Source organism: Epinephelus fuscoguttatus, linkage group LG6 (genome assembly GCF_011397635.1).
Source record: "Epinephelus fuscoguttatus linkage group LG6, E.fuscoguttatus.final_Chr_v1".
NCBI classification, from domain to species: domain Eukaryota; kingdom Metazoa; phylum Chordata; class Actinopteri; order Perciformes; family Serranidae; genus Epinephelus; species Epinephelus fuscoguttatus.
In genome coordinates this window covers 25,468,883-25,481,889 of record NC_064757.1, presented here as the reverse complement: position 1 = coordinate 25,481,889, position 13,007 = coordinate 25,468,883, and the positions used below count along the sequence as shown (strand labels likewise).

The window sequence follows — 13,007 nt, the reverse complement described above, 5'->3', positions numbered from 1 at the left end:
CATCTAGCATCTAGAACAAACTAAATGACTCCCTGTATGAAACTTGTGTGAAATGTGTTTATAAAGCTGTTAGCCCGGACAAAGTCTCTCATATGGAAATTTCAACGGAACATGTTTGTTAGTGTTCAAAATTATAGTTCATGGTCAGACGCAGGATTTAACAGAGTTAATCTTGTCCATCTAGGTGGCTTGTTAAGCTCCAAGGCAAAGCGTGCAAAGTGCTCCACACACAAGCAACGTGTGATCATCATGTTGTACAACAAAGTGTGTGACATTGTCAGCAACATCTCTGAGCTCCTAGAGATCCAGCTACTCACAGACACCACCATCCTCCAGGTAAAAATTAAGAAAAATCGTAGCTGTTTATTAAGTCAAAGACTGCATTGCAAACCAGATGATGATTCATGCAATTCTCCCTTTTTGTCTAGGTTTCTTCGATGGGAATTACTCCGTTTTTTGTGGAGAATGTCAGTGAGCTGCAGCTGTGTGCCATCAAACTAGTTACAGCAGTAAGTCTTTGTTTATTCTTTATTGGCATTTATCTAAAAAGACTGCTTGCAGCTATCTTTTTGAGTCTTTTATACAAAATACTTCATTCTAGTGTTTTTAGAGCTTAACAACTCCTTGTGATTTTTTTGTGTGCATCCTTTACGTGTATTTTTACTGCTCTACAAAATTATGACGATAGAGTCTAACAACCTTTATTATTTTGTCTTCAGGTGTTCTCACGTTATGAGAAGCATCGGCAGCTGATCTTAGAGGAGATCTTTACCTCTTTGGCCAGACTGCCCACCAGCAAACGCTCCCTCAGGAATTTCAGGTAATTTACTTGATACGAGTGGACATCGATTTATGGCATAAGGCATCAAATGAAAGACTTTATTATTATCCAACCATTGATGTAAACTAAAAGTTGAGTCAGAGGTAAAGATTTCCCAATGTAAAAGTTACTTATCATGTATGTTTGCCCATTGTATCTTTAGGCTGAATAGCTCAGACCAGGATGGAGAGCCGTTATACATCCAGATGGTGACGGCTCTGGTGCTGCAGCTGATCCAGTGTGTGGTCCACCTCCCCAACGACAAGGACGTTTTTGATGAGTACGACAGCAAGGTAGGACAGCAAGCAGACACACAAAATCACCACGCAAGCAAGCATGTGTATAATTTATACAAACATATTCAGAAATATGCTCACAAGTCCTTTTTCTTGTTTTAGGTGGATCAAGATGTGTTGATAACCAACTCGTACGAGACGGCGATGAGAACGGCACAAAACTTCCTCTCAGTCTTCCTCAAAAAGTAATTACCTTTCCATTCTGCACGACCTTGGAATATGCTATGTACATGTTGCATTATCCTAAAGCTGTCACCATAAGTATTTATTAAGACACGTACAGTGCATATGAATGCTGAAGACAAAAGGCTGAAGAACTACTTTTCCCTCTTTTGGTGGACTGCTGCCTGTCATGTGCATTACTACCACAGTTTGTTATGTATCAAACCACCACCACTGTCATAGTGTGCATGTGCCCCCATGTGCACGCCTGGAACTGCATCAGATGCAAGCAGTTTTTGGACTTACTTATCAAAACAGTGCTTAAACAGTCTTGTTTATTTTCTGGTGGCGTCATGACCCTCGGCCCTGATTATTAATGCTTTCGATTCTGCTTTCTTTTTCTTCCTATTATTCCCCCCATTTTCTCTTCTGCCACTTTCTTCATCTTCCCCCGTCCTCAGGTGTGGCAGCAAGCAGGGAGAAGAAGATTACCGGCCATTGTTTGAAAACTTTGTCCAGGACCTGCTCTCGACAGTAAATAAACCAGAGTGGCCTGCTGCAGAGCTGCTGCTCAGTCTGCTTGGCAGACTACTGGTTAGTATGACAGAGCTCTTTTTTTAAACTGGAAATGCAACTATTTGTGCTCAAGTGTTTCCAAAAAAGGGACCCTTTTTACACTGGGAAATGCACTTAAGAGGTTACAGCTCATTGTTTGGAAAAGACATCCTCTGGTAGTAGGCATTCTTTGCATTGATGAATGATGTTGTGGTTTCTTAGGTCATTTTTATATAACACCATTGGACAGTGGCAGTTCAGTATTTTAACACTTAAAGAGGCACAAAAGTGGGATTGATTGGCTTGGCTTGATAAATCATCTAATGAAATGATGAGGTGGTTTCTTTTTTTCTTTTAGCATGCAAGTAAAAGTAAATCTTTATCTGAAGAGTAAAATTCTTTCTTTCTCGCTCTGTCCCTGCTCCCATCAGGTACACCAGTTCAGTAATAAGCAGACAGAGATGGCTCTGAGAGTGGCATCTCTGGACTACTTGGGCACAGTGGCTGCCCGCCTGAGGAAGGACGCAGTCACCAGCAAGATGGACCAGAGATCGATCGATCGAATCCTACAAGAGGTAGAAGAACAACTTCACATTGGATGACCTCACTGTCTCTTGAATTTATAAATTGATGATTATAGTGACAAAAATGAGTTAAATGGACCAATCTCTCTGTGTGATTATATAGTCTCAAGGTAGTGATGAGACCCAGCAGCTGCAGAAGGCTCTACTGGACTACTTGGAAGAGAACGCTGAGACAGACGCCTCACTGGTGGTAGGTTTACATTAGACTGGCTGTTAAATCTATGTGCATGTTCTGAGTATCATGTTCGCGTAACACTAAAAAACATCTGCTGAGTCATAAATTCATTGTTTTCTGCTCAAATTACTCAGCTCCACCTTTTTCTTCTGAATTAATGGCTACATCAAAGGCTTACATAACAGTACCGGCTTGAAGTATCACTATGTGTTGATGGGACTATTGTTTCATTTATTTTATTTTACTTTAAATGAATAGTTATATTCCTTGAATTAGCTACAGTAAATCTTATACTGAGGTTTACTCTGTCCTCTAGTTTGCCAGAAAGTTCTACATTGCCCAGTGGTTCAGAGACGCCACCACAGAGGCTGAGAAGTCTATGCGGAACCAGAATCCGAAGGATGAGGACTCATCAGATGGACCACAACATGCCAAGGAGATGGAGACCACTGGTGAAATTATGCAGCGTGCTGAGAAGCGCAAGAAGTTCCTGCGTAACATCATCAAGACCACGCCGGCTCATTTTGCCACACTGAAGTAAGCACTATACTCCATATCACTCATTCTCACATCCATCTTCTCAGTTCGTCTCACTGTTGGTTGTATGTCTGTAAAATCGTCTAACACTGGTCGTCTTTGCCCCTCCCCTCCAGAATGAACTCTGACACTGTGGACTATGAGGACTCCTGTCTGATTGTGCGTTATTTGGCCTCCATGAGGCCGTTCGCCCAGAGCTTTGATATTTATTTAACACAGGTAAGATCTGAATATTATTACCGTAAACATTGCCTTTTTAATGATTCACAGCAGCAACATAAAATCGTCTATAAGTCATTCACACAGTTAAAGTCGTGTGATGTTAGGGCTCACTGTTTCATCTATGTTTTGTGAGGTGTTGAACTGAATATAGAGTCTGTTTGTGTAATCATCGGCTGGTGTATTTATTGGTTTTATAGATCTTGCGAGTCCTTGGGGAAAGTGCCATCGCTGTAAGGACTAAAGCCATGAAATGTCTGTCCGAGGTTGTGGCTGTGGATCCCAGCATACTGGCAAGGGTATGTTAGGATCTGTGTTTTAAAGACATTTCATCATGCTTGACTTGCACATTAATTTTACATACCTTAGATGGTGTGAGCTGTCTTAACTTGTGCTCCTGCACATTCTTATCCTGTTCTATGCTATACTGTTAAATACACAAGTTATGCTGTGGTCTTTTTTTCCCCCCTGTGTAATATACTGACACAATCCTCTGTACTTCTGCAGTCCGACATGCAGCGTGGCGTCCATGGTCGTTTGATGGACAACTCTACCAGTGTGAGAGAGGCAGCTGTAGAGCTGCTGGGCAGATTTGTGCTCAGCAGACCCCAACTCACTGAGCAGTACTATGACATGCTCATAGAGAGGATACTGGTAAGTTGATTATTGTGTTGTGAGGTCTTACTATCCCTGTATGAACTGTACATGTGAAGGTTGTCCATTTCTCCGATGACTGTGTTAGTTGATGAGCTTTGTTTGCAATGATGTTATTGAATGCTGAGTCATCAAGATGTTTATGTATCGGTATCGATGTGTTGGTTCAGTGCTCCCCAAACAACTGAGCACCCCCACCAACCTGCACAGTTGTTTGCACGACGTGCCCATGCATTTTGGGTCCATTGTCTCATTCTGTCAGCTCCACACCACAAGAGATGCTGCTATTGGAAATATGATTTATTAGAACAGAACATTTGACAAGAACATACGCTGCTGTATCTTCTTAACTGGTGTTAACTTGATGTGTTGCATTGACAATGTCTTGTCACTTCATTTAGGGCTGCACAATTAATCGAATATTAATCACAAGTGAGATATTGATGTTTAAAATGCGTTTTCTGCTCATAGAAAACACACAAATTATGCACTTCATAAATAGCCAACTTCCACTTCTGATGAGCTCTCACGCTGCTGTTTGTGCAAACTGTAGCGGCAGCCTAAGAAAAACTTTCCTCAATGTTGTGACTGCAGAAGAGCAAAACAAAAGTCATCGTTTATCAACCATCATCATCAGTTATTTATAACTATTTTGGATTTAGGAGACTACCTGAAGAAGCACCACAATATGCAGTATGATTAATGTATGAAGACCAAGAAGAATAATGTTGCTAAATTTGCCTCAGTGAATCCCTGCCCTGTCAAGCGTCAATTCAGACATCCTTAACAGTGACACACAGCGCATCTCAGTACCATTAAAAAAAAAAAAAAAAAAAAAAAAGGTACAGTGGTTGATACATATCCACCCAGCTCTCATAGACAGATTGAAATATATGTGTCCAATAATCCCAGACTTCATTTGATTGCATTCTGTTACGGCATATTTATTTTTTGGTAACCTATATTTTGGGTACAATTTTATTTCTATTATGCTTTTAGAAGATGCACTAAATTCAGATGAAGAAGAACATTATTTAAAGTCTTATTTTGATGCAAAGATTTGTTAATTAAAATATTTTGTCCCTAAAATCAATGAATAATTGTGATTGCAGTATTGGTTCAAGTAATCATGATTTGCATTTTGGCCATAATCATGCAGTCCTAACTCTGCTTTCATGATCTTAACCATCAAGATTGTCATCTGTGGAAAAGCAGCTTTTTCCCTGCCACTCGCAATTTGTTTTAAACTTAAAAACTAAGTGTGAAACTAGTATGGAAATGGAGCCGCTGTTGCATGTGCATGTTTAACACATATGCAAATAGGATGAGTGGGGCCACTTCTTCCAGTCGGGCAGGAAGGCTAATTTTTCTTGTCACTGAGTTCAAATGAAAAAGCACCGCAGGGCTTGAGTTTGAAGAAAGTTTGCTTAGAAAGGTTCATTTTGGATGTTGTGTGTTGGCTTAAAAAAGATAAAAGGTAATTGAACAAGGAGCCAGGTCATAGTGTGCAGGATTAATTCAGATCATTGTGATGTTCGTAGTAATATAATCTATTGATACTGACATGCAGTCCCACACACAAGCTTTCTACTCAGTCTTTTCACTCAGCTCCTGCAAGTGAACATTGAAATTGTTGTGCCTGTTGTCATGGAAATGCTCAGGAGGGTTCATAAGGAGTTCACTCTACATTACAGTCTTGTGCTGCCACCTATTGGCAGGAAAAAGCTATTGCACCTTATGTAGATGTTTCTTTTGCAGATGATCAAAATGCCTACAAAACATTCTTTTATATTAATTGAATTTGTTTTGTTTCACAGGACACTGGTATCAGTGTAAGAAAACGGGTGATCAAGATCCTCAGAGACATCTGTCTGGAGCAGCCAACCTTCAGTAAGGTCACTGAGATGTGTGTGAGGATGATCCGTAGGGTCAATGATGAGGAAGGTATCAAGGTATGGATCGACTGCACCTTTCTCTCCTCACAGTATTAGTGACTCCCATTCTTTTAACATTCTTTGAAAGATAGTACAAAGTATAGATCCAAACTAAAGACACGTGATCCTGTGCTCTTTTTAGAAACTGGTGAACGAGACATTCCAGAAGTTGTGGTTTACTCCAACTCCAGCTCATGACAAAGAGACCATGACCAGAAAGATCCTCAACATCACTGATGTCGTAAGTTAGAGTGACTCACCAATTTGTTGTATCCCCTAATAAATCTCCACAAATAGTCAAAATCTGTCATCAACCTACACCCCGTATCATTATTATCCATTGGGGAAGTTTGGCCATAATATGTTTAATCTCACGTCTGATTTCCTCTTCAGGTTGCAGCATGTCGAGATACCGGCTATGACTGGTTCGAACAGCTTCTTCAGAATGTAAGTATTTGATTTTGTATCGGGGCTTCACATTATAGGAGATATAGCAATGTCAAAATCCTTTTTTAATATGAACATTGTCTCTGTTACTCTAGCTTCTCAAGTCTGAAGAGGATGCATCGTATAAGCCAGCCAAAAAGGCCTGTGTTCAGCTAGTTGACAATCTGGTGGAGCACATCCTCAAATATGAGGAGTCTCTTGCAGGTACACAAGTTATCATTTGACACCAACTTAAACTGTGTCATAATGCAGCAGCTGATTTTCTTTTTTAAACTATCGTAAGAAACTTATATCATTAATTTTCTCTGCAGAGAACAAAGGTGTAAACTCAACGCGGCTAGTGGCGTGCATCACCACCTTGTACCTGTTCAGCAAGATCAGGGCCCAGCTCATGGTCAAACACGCCATGACCATGCAACCCTACCTGACTACAAAGTGTAACGTAAGTTGTATATACTTAATCTATTTCGTTCTTTGATAATAAACACTTAAATCTTATTGATCCTGCTCATCAGTGGGGAAAAGTAAACGGTAAACACCTGATCCATCAGAGCTTCCCCAGTAATCACCGTTACATTGTTTCCCCTGCAGACTGCCAATGATTTCATGGTCATCTGTAACGTGGCGAAGATCTTGGAGCTTGTGGTGCCTCTGATGGAGCACCCCAGTGAAACTTTCCTCGCCACCATTGAAGAAGACCTCATGAAGCTCATCATCAAATATGGCATGACGGTGCGTAGCCGTGGCTTTTTACAAATTTCTAAGTTGAATCAAGTTTGCTCTTTGAAATGTATAGTGTCATCAGTGTTGTTACAGAGATGATATGATGTTCTTCCTTCCTTTTCTCCAGGTGGTGCAGCACTGTGTGAGCTGTCTTGGAGCTGTTGTCAACAAAGTCACGCACAACTATAAGTTCGTCTGGGCTTGCTTCAACAGATTCTATGGTGAGATATACAGTTAGCAACAGTCATATTGTGTGCACTGTTTTTGCAAGGATGACAGAAGGCTGATGTGTTGAGCTTTTTAAGTCTTGCCTTTGTCGCTTTCTAAGACAAGGAAATATAGCTTGTATTTCAACTGTATGTCCAAACAGTGTGTCAGTTTAGAAGTGAGTAGACACAATAATAATCTAGGTTCTCTTAGAAATAACTTTTTTTTTTCTTTTTCCCAGGTGCACTTAACAAGCTGAAGGTTCAGCATCAGGAGGATCCCAACAGCACGACGTTGGTAGCAAACAAGCCTTTCCTGCTGCGATCGCTCTTCACTGTGGGTGCCCTGGCCCGGCACTTTGATTTCGATCTGGAGGAGTTCAAGGGCACCAACAAGGTAAGATTACAGTCCATGTTTCAAAATATTTACCAGCTGCGACAAGATTGTGATGGCTAGTATTGTTTTTTTCTCACTGCCAGATAAAGTGTTGCAAGTAAAGTTACAGAAATTAGTTCAGATATGAAAACAAAGCCATCGCTCTACCACCTTTACTGCTGCTGTAACAAATGGGTAATGTACCCTTTCTTCACAAATATGTGTCTGTGTATTTTGTGTACAGGTCGTAATCAAGGAGAAAGTTCTTGAGCTGCTGATATACTTCACCAAACATGAGGACGAGGAGGTCAAGACCAAAGCCATCATCGGCTTAGGCAAGAAAAGCATTTTGAAATGTTATTAGGTTTGACAAATGTACAGTTCACAGTATTTATCGTGTGCAGAAATGAGTGTTAAAAAAGACTGACAGCATGGGATGTTGCTGAGTCACTGATCTACAGTGTCAACTTGCAGGACAGCAGTAGTAAGCAGATTTTCCTGCCCCAGCAGGTGGAGATGATGCTGAGGAAGATGTACTGTTTGCTTGTTCTTACATGCTGTTTGTTATTTTCTTCCCTCAGGCTTCCTTGTGATCATGCATCCCAGCCAGATGTTTATGCCTGAGGTGAAGTCCTTGTACAACGGCATCCTGGCTGACAGTGCCTCCTCCATCAACCTCAAAATCCAGATCCTCAAAAACCTCCAGACATACCTGCAGGAGGAGGACACGCGGATGCAGGAAGCAGACAGAGAATGTAAGCACTATTGCTCAAGAGCTTTTTGATCCGCACTCCAGCATTACGTCCTCTGACAGCATACAGATTTTGATAGTTGGCGCCATCAGTAATGCCAGTAATTGATGAATTCATATTTTGAATCCTTGCAGGGAAGAAACTGTCCAAGCAGGAGGATCTAAAGGAGATGGGAGACATCTCTTCAGGGATGAGCAGCTCTATCATGCAGCTTTATCTAAAACAAGTGTTGGAGGCGTTCTTCCACACCCAGTCCAGTGTACGGCACTTTGCTCTCAACGTCATAGCTCTCACACTCAACCAGGGTCTCATCCATCCTGTACAGGTAAGACGTGAGCGCCAGAAGCTGTCAAACTACCCCACCTCTAGTAAGTGATATGTCCTAGAATTGGGCTAGATATAGGTGGATATAGGTGATACATGATATCGTGATATCAGTATTTCTGTTTGGTCATCATATCCACACTTTTATTCTTATCCATTTGTTTGTGAAAATGTTTGTTTGTGTAAGCAGCTTAAATCCGAAAAAATAACCAGCATTCATTATTTTAAGTGCTGTAACATAATCATACCCTCAATTAAAATGTGTGATAACAGAAGTATAAATATCACATCTCTTTTGTCTGTGCAGTGTGTACCTTACCTCATTGCGATGGGAACAGACCCAGAGCCCAGCATGAGGAACAAAGCTGACCAGCAGCTGGTGGAGATCGACAAGAAGTACACAGGATTCATCCATGTGAGTTTGTGTTCAGTGTTGTCAAGCTTTAAAAACTTGAGGGAGGGAGAGGGGAGGGGATTTCAGATGGTTGCATTCTGAAACCTTGCTGCAAGATGCAACTTAATCCCACACAGGTACCTTGAGCTAGTTAAATCCTTTGTACCTGGATAAAGAATTAGCGTTTGAGTACTCGCTTATTAACTTTCAGTACTGAATGATCGACATCCAGCTACACCTTCGCATTGGTGGAAGAATGTGCAAGATGACTTTTATATTAATGTGGTTAAAAAATATATTTAAAGCAACTGACCTGAGAGCTTATGCAGGCCAGTCCGAAACCAGGAAGTTAAATTCATACACATTCAATAGTTTTTCCGTCTTTACAATGTAGATGTAACTTATGAAGCTCTGGAAAGTACTGTAACACATTTTAGTCTAATTATTTTTGGCACATTCTCATGGCAGCAGCAGCCGTCTCAGCAGTTGTGTGAAAAGCCAAATTTTTAACACTTTCCCTACAACATATTCTTTTGCAGATGAAGGCAGTAGCTGGGATGAAGATGTCATACAACTTGCAGCAAGCCATCGAGTCATCTCATAGGACGATCATAAGAGGTTTCAGACAGGACGAGACGCACTCAGCACTCTGTTCGCACCTCTTCACTATGATCCGGGGGAACCGGCAGCACCGGAGGGCTTTCCTCATCTCGCTGCTGAACCTCTTCGATGACAGTGCTGTGAGTAAACCTGCTTTTATCCCAACACGTCTTGGCACTGCTCGGTGTGAAGTGGTGTCTCCTCATTAACAACGTGCCAAGTCAAAATCTACTTTGTGTTTTTTTACACATTTTCCAGCAGTCTGTCTTGGCAAGAGATAGAATTAAACGTGTAAGTGTTAAATCTGACTCTTAAGGGCACAGACACTGATTTTAAAGCAGCACCTTCTATAAAGAGGTGAGAAATACTGTGGAGTTCAGAGATGTTTAATTCCATTATTTTGCTTTTATTTTACAATTATTTTTACTAGGTTGTTTTTGACCATGTATGAATAGTTAAAGCTCAAGCTCATTTTTAGGCTTGTATTCTGGGTTTCTACTGCTTAAGGCCCTGTTTAGACGACAACAGTTTCTCTAAAAACGGAAAAGTCTGTCATTTGCGTTTTAAAAAAACGTCTGTGTTTATATGACGACGTTATTGAAACGATCCCCGTTCACACGGAGCTGCAAAGTCTACTGGAAACGCTCTAGTATGCACGCCAGGCCAGTGGGTGGCAGTGTAAATTTGCAAAGCAACACCACGGCATGACGCCACGCGCCTACGCTGAAGCGCCCTCCTCTACAACGCGGTGATTACCACGGTGATTACAAACCAAAACAAAGAAGACACAATGGCGAAAGCACGCACAGATAACTTTGTCTGGACGGACAACAAGGTGGAGTTGCTACAGTAGATCTACACTTTGCTGGAGAAGCGTTGATAAATTCAACAGGGTGAGCAGCACAAACAGAGCTTGAGATTGTTGTTGTGATGGTCGACTTTCTCGCGCATGCCTAGTGACTGGAACCGTAATGCGCATGTGCGAAAAGTCTCCGTTTTCAGAGGAACTGCATATTGCAAGTTTACATGACAACAGAGATGGCGTCTTTCCAAAACATTGCACTCTGGAACCTGTTTTCAGGCACCCAAAACGCTGCTGTCGTGTAAACAATCAGCCAAAATGCAACTAAAGTTTACCGTTTTCAGTTGAAATCATTGTCGTATAAACGGGACCAATCAATCAATCACTGCAATGTGAGTTTATGCCAGGTGCTGATGCTTTCCCCCTTTGTTCTTTCTTTCTGCAGAAGACGGAAGTAAACATGCTGCTGTTTGTAGCGGACAACCTCGCCTGCTTCCCATACCAGAGCCAGGAGGAGCCTCTCTTCATTATGCACCACATAGACATCACCCTGTCTGTCTCTGGCAGCAACTTGTTGCAAACCTTCAAAGAGGTAGGCTAGCAGTTTCAAAACTAGCTTGCATGTACTGGGGTTATGTGTCTCCTCTAATGGGGAAGTAATTCTGAGAAGCAATTTTTTTAGTTATAAATTTTAAATGGATTTTTATGATTTTCTCTTCTCCAGCTACTGCTAAAGGAGCCAAGGCGCAAGGAGAAGAAGGTAAAGGAGTGGAAGAACACGTCAGATGGTGAGGATGATGAGGAAAAGATGAACTGTGATTCTCCCAGGAGCGACGACGAGGAAAACAGTGACAATGACGATGTGGTACGGCGGCCAAAAAAGGCCAGAAAACCTGTTTCAGACTCGGAGAGCTCAGAGTCCGAATCTGATCTGGACGATCTGGATTTGGAGGATGTGGAAAAAGTAATGAGGCTCCTCCCAGAAAGTCCCACAGGTCTCTTGGACTTTGCTAATGCTGTTCAGGGCATCCTGTTGCTGCTGGTGCTCAAACAACACCTGAAGAACCAATACGGATTCTCAGATGGGTAAGAGTGAAATAACATTTACGTCTATATTACCTTTATCTAAATTACTGTATCTTAAGTTTGACCAATTCAGACCTTCACCCACACATCACCTGATCACTCAATATTTTCTGTCATCTAACAGTAAAATCCAGAAGTACTCTCCGAATGAGTCAGCCAAGGTGTACGATAAGGCAGTGAACAGGAAAAGCAACGTTCACTTCCACCCACGGCAAACGATCGACTTCATCTCCAACAACATGGCACGCGCTTCGCTGTCAAACGATGTCAAGAGGCGGATTGTCAGACAGTACTTAGATGTAAGTAATGAAGCTCCATCAGACTTTTCGTTGTCAGTGTTTTTGTACATCACAGATTGCCAGTTTATTTGTTTTTGGGTCTTCTCACCAGAAACTTAACATCAGCATTTAAATACAAAGTGATTGCTAATCATCTGAAGAATGTTACAAAAACATATGAAAGATATACTAGACAGGATTTCCTAAAAAACAATGTATATAGACTCGTACAGAAGAAATCCCTCTCAGTCATAACTGGTGACCCACTAGAAGTGTGTCGCCGTGTCTTTTTCTGCAGACTCTGCCCTCTACCTGTATTTTTTTCTTATTTTCTGTGTTCAAAATGTTTATGGGAATGTACCCCCAAAGCGCTCAGGTGAGGTTGGGGCTTTATAAAAAAGTAGCGACCAGGTGCCAGACTGTAAAGCAGCAGGCATCCAGGATACCCAGTGCCAAAGAAATGCAAATATACTGGGGTGAAACACTAAACAAGAGGGACTCCGACTTTGGCTTTTACTTACACTTTACAAACAGTTACTGACAGTCCTGCAAAATATACCTGTGTGCCAATGTGTTGGTATTCAAGGAAGGTTAGTATTCATATTAAAGCTGGATTGCTTAACTTTTATCACCCCCAACTGGCAGTGAGAATAATTACACAAACTGTTCATGTGTGCTTATAACATATGCCTGTAGGTAAGCTTACTGTATCTTCCCCTCCCCCACAAGGGTTTTTTAATTGAGTCTTTCCTCTGAAAGCTGAGTTTTTTTAATCTGGAGCATCTCCTCTGGAAACTTTTAAGTTTTTTGTAATAACAAACATAAAAAAAAACATAAACAAATAATTCCAGGTGTTACGGTCAAGGTTTTAATAACTTCACTATTTCTAGAATAAAAGATTCATATAATGAAGTCTTTGATTTTGTTTTCAAAAATTGAAAAGAGTGGTTTAAGATTAGAACATTTAGATTTATTAATGAGATTTTTTTTTTAAGTAAAATCAAATTGATGATGTAGTATTGATTTGCTTTTGTAGAAAAGTAGAAAAAACACATGAAACAAACAAATACATTTTAATAGAAA

General features: G+C 41.0%; 1 protein-coding gene across 2 annotated transcripts in view; it reads left to right on the top strand.

The window, feature by feature from the left end:
- Positions 1–13,007, top strand: part of nipbla (NIPBL cohesin loading factor a) — a 32,887-nt gene that overhangs the window by 18,472 nt on the left and 1,408 nt on the right. For both annotated transcript variants that reach the window (XM_049578676.1, XM_049578675.1), the window contains exons 20-47: positions 185–336; positions 429–509; positions 720–820; positions 984–1,113; positions 1,219–1,301; positions 1,740–1,872; positions 2,265–2,408; positions 2,521–2,607; positions 2,909–3,129; positions 3,246–3,348; positions 3,549–3,647; positions 3,856–4,002; positions 5,820–5,954; positions 6,079–6,177; positions 6,330–6,383; positions 6,479–6,587; positions 6,695–6,825; positions 6,975–7,115; positions 7,234–7,327; positions 7,555–7,709; positions 7,933–8,023; positions 8,270–8,443; positions 8,575–8,765; positions 9,072–9,179; positions 9,698–9,898; positions 11,006–11,152; positions 11,285–11,646; positions 11,771–11,945. In XM_049578676.1, the coding sequence (XP_049434633.1) occupies positions 185–336; positions 429–509; positions 720–820; positions 984–1,113; positions 1,219–1,301; positions 1,740–1,872; positions 2,265–2,408; positions 2,521–2,607; positions 2,909–3,129; positions 3,246–3,348; positions 3,549–3,647; positions 3,856–4,002; positions 5,820–5,954; positions 6,079–6,177; positions 6,330–6,383; positions 6,479–6,587; positions 6,695–6,825; positions 6,975–7,115; positions 7,234–7,327; positions 7,555–7,709; positions 7,933–8,023; positions 8,270–8,443; positions 8,575–8,765; positions 9,072–9,179; positions 9,698–9,898; positions 11,006–11,152; positions 11,285–11,646; positions 11,771–11,945 (3,848 nt within the window). The remainder of the gene's footprint in view (positions 1–184; positions 337–428; positions 510–719; positions 821–983; positions 1,114–1,218; positions 1,302–1,739; positions 1,873–2,264; positions 2,409–2,520; positions 2,608–2,908; positions 3,130–3,245; positions 3,349–3,548; positions 3,648–3,855; positions 4,003–5,819; positions 5,955–6,078; positions 6,178–6,329; positions 6,384–6,478; positions 6,588–6,694; positions 6,826–6,974; positions 7,116–7,233; positions 7,328–7,554; positions 7,710–7,932; positions 8,024–8,269; positions 8,444–8,574; positions 8,766–9,071; positions 9,180–9,697; positions 9,899–11,005; positions 11,153–11,284; positions 11,647–11,770; positions 11,946–13,007) is intronic.